Below are 9996 nucleotides of genomic sequence, written 5' to 3' on the forward strand. Positions count from 1 at the left end.
CCGGGGAGGGGTGAGCCCCGCCGCTGGGGCGTCCTGCCCAGCTCCACATCCCCTCAGCCCGGCACCAAACCCCCTCCGGGCTGCGCTCCACAGCCGTGCCCACCCGGGTTCCCCGCTGCGGCGCTTCGAATACCGCGTCCGCCTCTGTGCCGATGCGCTTCCCGCACGCGTGGGTTGTACTCAGGCCCTGCACTTGCTGCCTGCACAGCTGGGCTCGGTCAGCTTGACACAGACCCTGCTCGGCTCCGTGGTTCTCTTAAAATCCCCATCTTCCCATGACAAGTTCCGGGATTACAAACAACAGCATCTCCTGAAGAACGGACAGGGAATGCCTGTCACTCTTACGTTGCCTCTTCCTTTCTCTGTAGGATGCTTTGACATTATCAATCAACAATACTTTTTCTCCTGCCATATTAGGCTTTACATCAATGTCTGTTCTGCTCCCAGCTGCCCAGCCTGGCCCTGCGGGTGACCTGGCTCCCAGTGCCTCTTGGCACAGTGGCAGAAGCCTTGTTCCCACACGCTCTGTCTCCTTGGGCTTGCTAACACAAGCTCCAGGGAGCTCCTGAGTCTCTGAGGGCTCTCACTGTAGCTCAGGCTCTGCTTTGCACTCTGTGGTCCTCTCAGAGGTGTGCCTGCTCTGATGTGAACCGACGGGGTGGTGGGAGGGCGGCGTCTGTGGCACAGAGCCTTATCCCGAGTGATGAGATGCGCAGTGCAGCGGGTGAGGTGAGATGGGATGTCACTTCTTACCACGTTGTCTCCAATGCAGGTACAGTGCCATGAAAGACTATTTATCTGAACTGGACAAAGAGACAAAAAAGGCTTTGGAGACTTTCTATGGATTTTCAGAGGGCAAGTCCAAGGTGCGCCGGTCGGTGGATGAGTGGAACAGCTCAGGGAGCGACTTCTTCCAGCAGATCCCTCTGCTGAAGTTTGAGGACTTCTCTAAGACGGCGACTGACTTTCACAGTGGCCAGAAGAGGAAAATAGAGGGCAGCGTCTTTCACAAGGACTCATCCATCGTGAACTCTGGGGACTCAAATGATATCATCGGCTTTCAGCTGGTGAGTGTCACTCTTCCTTGGCCAGCCAGTTCCCTGTGGGGCAGCAAAGGGGTGCTTTGGTTTGGTGTCCCTGGGCCAGTTTTATTGCTTCCTTAGGTGGCCTTACAGTGAGTAACCCTCCAGCTGCTCTTCTGCCCAGGCCTCCGTGGCTGCCTGTAGATACAGCTCCAGCTCCCTGGAAGAGAAATACCTTCCTGAAGTCTGCCCAAATAGACTTAGTGCTTCCCGTGACCTTTCCTGTGGGCCTGAAACATTTGATCATATCACTCAGCCCTGAATGAAAGGTCTTTGCTGCCCCTTTGTCCCCTCGGTACCACTCTAACTCCGTGTGTGGCATTGCTGCGGGGTCACCTGTACCTTGTGGAACACTTGATTTCTTTTCACCTGAAACGCTTTTTCCCCTTTGTAATTATCAGTGCGATGCAAACAACAGCAGTGAGTGTGCACTGTATACATTCAGTTCTGGTGTTAATGCCATCCAGGAATGGTACAAGCTGCATTACATGAACATCATGGCACAAATTCCCCTGGAGACTAAAGAAAAATTGAGTTATTCTGCTGATGACCTTCTACTGACATGTTTCTTTGATGGCCTATCTTGTGACAAAAGGTCAGTGCACAGAACATCCCTCTAGCTTAACAGCTTGTTTCCAAGTACATAGTATGTAGGAATTGAATATTTGGTGTTCGCTGAATCCCAGCAGGAACCATTTCCATTTCTAAATGAAAGCCAACGTTCATGTCTTCATCAGCTTTATTTATGCTCTTTAATTTCATTGTGCCTTGTGTTCTGCTGTCCACGTTTTAGGTAAACCTGTGGGGTTTGGCAGAATCAAATCTCCCTGTTTATGTTGGTGACAGTGCAGTTGTGTGTGCTGGCAGCAGCAGTTTCCCTGTGCAGTTATGGGGCTTAGACTACACTTGTACCTGGCTTTAGTGGTTTTCCCACTGCCAGGAGCAAGCTGCCCTGTCCTACTCACTGCTGAGGGCGTTCCTCATGTGCCTGTAATTACACAAAGGCAAAACATCTTTTCTTGGAATGAAGGCATTTGCTCAAGTGGGAGGGGATGCTCAGAGGAAAGACATGAACATGTTTGAATCAGGCAGGTGTGTGCTCAGCTCCACTGTGCAGCAGCAATTCTGAAAGCCAAGATCAATGTTCCTTTAGACCCTTGGCTGCTGAATGAGAAAGGACTGTGTCCCCTCCACCACCACCTTCCTCCTAGTCCTGTAAATCCACTTCCCCACCCTCTCAGCCCCCACTCCCGCACAGAAACCTCCTGAACGTTTATGTTCCTGGTGCTATTAAATCAGGTCACATTTCCATGTAGTTTCAAGATCCTAGGAAAAGGACCCACACTTCTCAGCTAAATAAATCACTTGCCAACAACAAAAAAAGGGAAACATCCCATCCTGCCATATCTCTGCCAAAACAGAGCCCAGATCTGCTGGTTGGCTCCTATAGACAGTGAAAACAGCCAAAGGCAACGTGACAACACTTGATTTCTTGCAGGCACTTCACTCGCTTCCATCACCCCCTGCACGGGAATTGCTACACCTTCAACAGCGGAGAAAATGGGACGGTGCTGAGCACCTCCACGGGCGGCAGCGAGTACGGTAAGAGAGCGACCGGAGGCCGAGGGCTGCTGTTAGATAACAGTGCTTCAGTGAACTGGATCCCACTGGAGAGTGATTGATGTGTTGGCTCTAGATGTGCAAGCAGATTGGGGAAATGCTTGTTTGAACTAGTGCAAACCATTGCCAGAGAATACAAAGATAATATCATTGCATCACTAATGTTTTCCATCGGGAACTACGGCTTCCCGGTTATTTAACTTTTTAAAGTAAGTTTCAGCCACCCTCTATGGAGACAGTACTTGTTTGCTGGCCTCAGGGCCACGGAGGGATGGTTCTTGCTACAAGGGTCTCAGCCTAGCACTGCAAAGGCTCTGCTTGGCTGTTGCAGTTCTGCTTAAGGCCAGATAACATTAAACAGAGTGCTGCCCTCCCTGCCCAGAAAAGCGGCCCTGGCTTCTGGTGTAACTCTGCTCCTGCCTTGTCTCTGTTCTTCAGGACTGCAGGTTGTTCTGTATATAGATGAAGCAGATTACAACCCCTTCCTGGTGACATCCACAGGAGCCAAGATCATCATCCACGACCAGAATGAATATCCCTTCATTGAAGACATCGGCACAGAAATCGAGACCGCAGCAGCCACCTCCATCGGGATGCACTTTGTGAGTGACAGCAGTCCCGTGTCCATGTGCACGGCCCCACTGCCTTCAGACAGGTGTAATTATGAACCAGCTGATGATGCTTGAACATGGCCAGCAGCTGGAAGGCTCTTAACACCTCACACTTGAGCAGCTGAAGTGCCCCAAGGAAAACCCTGTGATAGCACTTTTCAGAACAAAGTTTTCCCTTTGCGTAGAGGCCGTTGGAAAATCAGGTCTTTATAAACCAACCAGCCCCTGGGATTTTGTTTGTTCTCCTTCTCTCCCACCCCTTGGCTTTCCAGGGGATTTTTTGTTTTGTTTTCACAGCGAAATCCACAACCACAGAAATGTGTTAAGTGCCTCATTTCACTTTGGCAATCAGCAGTTCGCATCCCACGCAGGCTCCAGGGGCAGAAGAGAAGGAGTTGGAGCTGTGGGTAACCTGCCTTAGGGTCAGGTCTGCAGCACAACCCCTGTAGCTGTTCTGTGGGTTTCTTGCTATCCCAGCTGTAAAAACGCCTCGTGGGCAGTGACTCTGCCTTTGCCAGCTTAGTGAAGCATCCTGGGGAGGGCAGGGAATGCTGCAGCTCCGAATTTCCCCAATTAGTGTAGTGAAGACAGGGTGTTTGACCCAAGGGGCTGCTTTCCATAGTAGAGAAGTGAAAGCAGCACCATCTGGCCAGCCAGACCTTCCCCTTTCATCTGGATGGGCTGTTAAGTGAGCAGTTTAGTTCTGCCTTTTCTTCCCTGATGGTGGGTCCCTTATCTGTCCTGGCTGGGTGTGCCAGGTCAAGCTGATCTCTGCATGAGAAAAGACATTAAGAACAGGGCTGATGTTTTTAAAGTGTGCAAATAGTTCACTGTCTTCCAGCTGTCTGGAAAACAGAGGCAGCAACCCCCTGGTCTGACCAGTGGGATAAATGCTACCTGGGAAACAAAAAGTGACTAGGAGGTATTGGAGCCAGGGTGGTGTAAAGGAGGCAAAGTCTCACAAGACTGTTCCCTTTATAACTCTTACACCGTACAGGTGACAGTCACTGCAGGCAGAGCCTCAATATTTAATGTAACACTTTCCTGGCACAGTACATTTGGACTGTTGCATATAGAATAAAACCCAAAACTGAACGTATCTCAGTGACTGTGTTTAAAAGATTTGGCATGAGGAAGTGTTGCAACTGCATCCTGACTTAGCAGCCAAGAAAGAAGCTGGACACAGCTTCTGGACTCAAAACGTGTGATCACTCCAGAGAGCCATCCAAGGGGGAGCCATGACTGTCAGGACAGGGCTGCTCCACAGAGGTGCTGGATCAGTCCTTGTACCCACATCCAGGTACACAAAGGAGCACACAGCAACACTTGCTACACACAGTGCTGCTCACTACAGGCTTGAACATGGCAAGCCACGTTTCCCAAATGCATATGTCGGTGTCCAGGTTATCACTCCTGTATTTCTGCTGTGTACTAGGATTTACCCACCCACCCCCCCGCCTCCTCCAAAAATATTCCGAGATGTTTGGAATGCAAACAAGGCATTGCTAGGTAGGAGTTTCAGTGCTTTAGTTAAATATTTAGTTTGGAAATTATTTCAGTACCTGAATGAAGAAGTAAGCTTCTGTAGGAGTACGAGCTACAACAGAGAAGTTCTATACAAAAGACCTATCATCTGGTAGAAGATACTGCAGCAGACTGAGGCAGGTTCCTGGCACTAGGTTGTCTGTGGAAGTTAAAAGCATATTAAAAGCTGGTTTCATTCAATTTTCAGAAGTAATCATTCTCATATTGAAACCACATACTTCTGTGTCCCCTCCAAAGAGATCTGAGCATCTTTCTGAAGGATCTGACTTGCACTATGCATGTCAGCCTCTTCAGAGCTGCACCTATTGCTGCAGACAGAAGTGGTAATTAGCCATCAGGTTTGACCTAAGTAACCTGCAGATCCATAGTCAATGTTCCTACTGAACTGATCCTTTGTAGGATCAGCCCCTAATTTTAAACTCTATAGAGAAAGATAGGTGAAAGGATTCTTAAATGGGTGACATTTCTCATGGTTTCAGGCCACTTTCTTTGTTATGAAGTGGATAATTACCATAGGAAGATAGGAAGGGTTCTGGGCTGAGTGAGGCTGCAGGAAGCTACCGTACAGCCTGAATCAGCTCTTGTGGACTTGAGGGCTCCCAGCCTGGTTTCATCAGACCTTGCAGGCACTTGGCATTTCAGAGCTCTCTCTCCAGGCAGAGATTGCAGAACAGGAAAAGGTGTTGGCATTTATCAGAGAGGAAGGGTCAAAACAGTACCTGGAAAAAGTCCTGAAGGAGATACAAACATTTGATTTAGAGAGATTTTGGAGAGGTGCTGTTAAGCACTGGCAGAGCCTGAAGTGCTATTTTAGCCATGGAACAGGAGCAGCCAGGGCAACAGCAACCTGGGAAGGTGGGTTTTCACAGGAAAGAATAAAAAAAACCACCCAACAGAGCCCCCCTTCCCTCAAAGCACAAACACATCAGGATAAACTATGCCTCTAGGATTTAGCAGTGAGAGAAAACATACATATGAATAACTGCTTTGAAAAATCCTCACTGCTGCTATTATAAAGTCTCAGCATTCTTGTAGAGGTTTCCAGTGAAGGCAGCAGATAATCCAGCCAGAGCAGCGTTTTGGGAAATGGACATTACAAACAAAACAGCTCCTTATTTTGACAAGTGATTGACAAATCATTTGAGATGGCAAAATCTGAAGGTGCTGCTCAAACCTGCCCCATTGCTTAGTTTCAGAATTGTAATGAACAGCCACTAAACCCTGTGGTTTCTGTGAACTCCATAACCAAGGTTTGTTCTTTCCTGGTTCTCAGACTCGGTCTCGCAAGCTGAGCAAACCCTACAGTGACTGCACAGAGACAGGGGCTGACATTCCGGTAGAAAATCTCTACAACAAGAGCTACTCACTCCAGGTAAATCTGTTGCATTTGTTTTATCAGTTGCTTGAAAACTACCTTCAGAAAAAGCTTTATGATATTCTGCAGTTCAGGATCTGAGATTGTGAACAGTGCAGGTGTGGGGTCACTGCCTTTAACCACTGATGTAAAATACCACAGTACTTTTTAAAATCCAAATTTTATTCCTAAGTGGTTGATGTTTGAAGTTCCCTTAGGCGCCCTGCTAGATAAAGAAAGAACATGAGCTCATTAGGCAATTTTCAAGCAATGTGAGACTGGAAAATATTGGCCAAGTAAATGTTGCAGCTTAGTAACCCTTGAAGCCAGAAATTGTGACCTTTAGGACTCCCAAGAGTAGCAGATACCATCTAATCAGTGTCCAGATAGCAGGATGTTTGTTTGCAGAGTAAGTTTCCACTAATTTTGCATGGTTTCTGTAATTGGGTCCTCCTGGAGGGTGTCAGTTGTTGTAGCACTCTCCACTTGAAGAATTGTAATTATATCAGCTGCTGCCTACTGCAAAGCCTGTGCCTAGCCTGGATTTTGGTTTATGGGGTATTATACCCGAGAGCTGCTGTGATGTACTGCCAGTTAGCATCACACAGACATTATCTCAGAGTTTTAATAACAGTACTTCACCAAAACTCAGTGCTCAGGAAGGCCGGGATAGGGACCAAAAGGCTTGACTGGGATTTCAAAAAGGGAAGCTCAGTTCCTGCTTGTTCCAACCCATTAAGAGTTTTAGCTCAAAACACTGACTCTACTGCCCATTAATGCATAAAACTTCAGGTCTCCAAATAGGCACCATCACAATTTGGTCAAGGCTGTGAACGTTTTCACCAGTGAGTCACTTCCCACACCTAGTTGTTGATTCATGGACCACATGCCACAGCAGACAGAAAACCTCCCTAGCTGTGGAAAGAGCAACTGCAACAACTGAAGCTCTCCATGGCTTGTAGGGGAAGTGGGGGCACTCCCAGAGCCCCCCTCAGAGAGGAGTGTACTGTCAGTTCTTGCACTAGAGCCTACACCCTCCACAGGACTTTCTGCCTGTATTTGCATTCACTAGCAACAGAGCCTGAAGGTGCAGGGAAGTGGGGCTCCCATCTTACCACTGCTGGCATAAACAGATGTTTTTAGGTGGACACCAGCCTGGACCGTGGCACTGCAGAGGCACAGCAGCCTGTGCTTCTCAGACAGCAGCCCTTGGTTTATCTCCCCAGATTTGCCTGCACTCCTGCTTTCAGAGGGCGATGGTGGACTCGTGTGGCTGTGCCCAGTATGCACAGCCCTTACCCGCCGGGGCAGAGTACTGCAACTACAAGAAGAACCCCAACTGGAGTAAGTATGCACACTGCACATGCCTCAGCTGCCAGCTGTAGCACCACAGCCCAGCCCTGCCTGCACCCAGCACCTCCTCAGCCCACTTCAGACCCTGTACCACAGAGCCTGAAACTGGTGCTCTTGTTTAGATTGACTTGTTCCTGACAGTTGTTCTAATTGCTTGTCATTGTGCACACCACACTTGAGCGGGTGAGGCGATTGTTCATGCCTATAGCAAGTGACAACTACTTCTCAGGGTATTTTGCAATATTTACAGGGTAAATCTTTTTGTTCTCACCATAGAGGTGATAGCCACAAAGGCCACCTCCACCCCAGACGCTCCACTCCAGCACAGGTAGCAAAAGATCATTGCTTTTCTTTCTGGCTTCTCACCCATATGTCCTGCTCCCTTCTTGCAGTGTACTGCTACTACAAGCTGCACGAGAAGTTTGTGAAGGAGCAGCTGGGCTGCCAGCAAATCTGCAAAGATGCCTGCAGGTAAGTCCTGCCCATGATCAGAGCTAAAATGCCTCGTGAGAGTTGAGCTCCCAGCTGACAGCCTGCCTCTCTCTGCAGCTTCAAGGAGTGGGCACTCACCACCAGCATCGCCCAGTGGCCATCCACCGTGTCAGAGGTGAGTGCCTGCTCACACTGTGTGCTGACAGCACATGGCACAACAAGGCTTTCACTAGCTCAGAGCTTCAGTGGAAGCTCGGGCCCCCTGGGGTGTTCCTTAGCACTTCAATGCTGCTCCTCCCCGAGGCTCAGTCTGTCCTGTCCAGGTCAGGGCTTCCCCTCCAGGGGTTCACCATTAAACCAAGGTTTGGCTTGTGGGCTGGGAGATCCCCTCAGGGACCCATCACACACATTTAGTCCTGGCACCCACACTGATCTGAGGAGGTGCTGAGCATGAGCTTCCTTTCCAGGGGGTTTCTACACAAGCACATACAGCTATAACAGTATTTTCTGTCTTTTTCTCAGGACTGGATGCTTCGAGTTCTCTCTTGGGACAAAGGGCAAAAAATCAACAAGAAGCTGAACAAGTAAGTTTCCCTGTATGTGTTTCTAGCTTGCACCTCAAACTCAGATATAATCTCAGCAGCCCTAATGATGGCAATTGGGAAAAAAGCTCCCTTAGAGCAGCCCAGCCCTACTGGTCCAACTGGTTATTTGCATAGTTTTTCAGTATGTTTCATGTTATTGTTTTACTAAACCCTCAACTTGCCTTTTGCTTCTCCTCTCAGGACGGACCTTGCAAACCTCATGGTGTTTTACAAGGACCTGAACGAGAGATTCATCTCAGAGAATCCTGCCAACACAGTGAGTTCCCTGCTCACCCGCAGGGAGACGTGGCTCTTCCTCCCTAGGGCAGGCTGGAAGCTTCCTTCTGGCCAGGGGAGTTGTCCCATCCAGCAGGGGCAGGAAACCACCTGGATGATGTGCCAGGTCCTGCCCCTTTACAGGCCTTTTATCTGGGGCTGTTTTTCCAACTGTCCAGTCCCAAGGCCTGCACAGAAGTAGCCTGCAGGCTGCCCACAGTACGTGCAGCACTGAGCTCCTGCCAAAGCAGAGCAGGAGAGGATAACCAGGCAGCAGAGGACGGGCTTACCACATTCAGTAGTGCTCAGCAAGCTCTGGGTGCCCCAGCTCAGCACAGACTCACCACACACCGTAATAGTGCCGTGGATGTGGACCCGGCACCCACAGGAGCCAGTAACCTTGCGCTCTCTTCCCTTCCAGCTCGTCATTCTTCTTTCCAACTTTGGAGGCCAGCTGGGCCTTTGGATGAGCTGCTCGGTTGTGTGTGTCATCGAGATCATCGAGGTCTTCTTCATCGATTCGCTTTCCATCGTGATGCGGCGCCAGTGGCAGAAGGCAAAGAAGTGGTGGAACAACCGGCAAAGGCAGCGGCCGGGGAAGCCCCCGCAGGCTGGAGACCTGGAGAGGCAGGGCCACGACAACCCCGTCTGCATCGACGAGGACCTGCCCACCTTCAATACCGCCCTGCGCCTGCCGCTGCCCCAGGAGAGACCCTTGCCCAGGACTCCCCCCCCCAACTACAGCACTTTGAGGCTAGAGCCTGCCTTCACGGAGCAGCTGCCCGACACACTAGAGCTCAGCCAGCACTGACGCTTATTTATCCACCCATCCAGGTGCCAAAAGAAGAGGTGGGTGCTGGACCCACGTGTCCGGGGCAAAAGGCACATACGCAAACGAGCACTGAAGGGCTGTCGGGTCAGACCCTTATTCAGGGATTGAACTTGCAGTCAAAGCTTCTCTGAGCAAAGCTCAGACACAAAAGCCAAGGGCTCAGAGACATTAGGAACTTCAGCAACATCAATTCTCAAGTTAATCATTGCAGGAGATGGCTGGAGCAGGATGTGGCACTGAGCTGGGATGTCTTGCCAGACAGAGGCATACATTAGCAACCAACTGCACACACCCCATTGTATGTGGG

At 49.7% G+C, this 9996-nt stretch overlaps 1 protein-coding gene across 1 annotated transcript; it reads left to right on the plus strand.

Moving 5' to 3' along the window:
- Positions 1-772: 772 nt before the first annotated feature.
- On the plus strand, positions 773-9668 carry SCNN1G (sodium channel, non-voltage-gated 1, gamma subunit; the record flags this gene model as incomplete). Its single annotated transcript, XM_010020033.1, has 11 exons — positions 773-1067; positions 1484-1677; positions 2581-2684; positions 3141-3304; positions 6132-6230; positions 7439-7556; positions 7958-8036; positions 8115-8172; positions 8520-8581; positions 8783-8858; positions 9279-9668. Coding segments are annotated over 11 exons (1639 nt in total), but the record flags the coding sequence as incomplete, so codon positions are not given.
- Positions 9669-9996: the final 328 nt, after the last annotated feature.

The sequence above is a fragment of the Nestor notabilis genome, unplaced genomic scaffold, assembly GCF_000696875.1.
Source record: "Nestor notabilis isolate BGI_N333 unplaced genomic scaffold, ASM69687v1 scaffold16418, whole genome shotgun sequence".
Classification (NCBI taxonomy): domain Eukaryota; kingdom Metazoa; phylum Chordata; class Aves; order Psittaciformes; family Psittacidae; genus Nestor; species Nestor notabilis.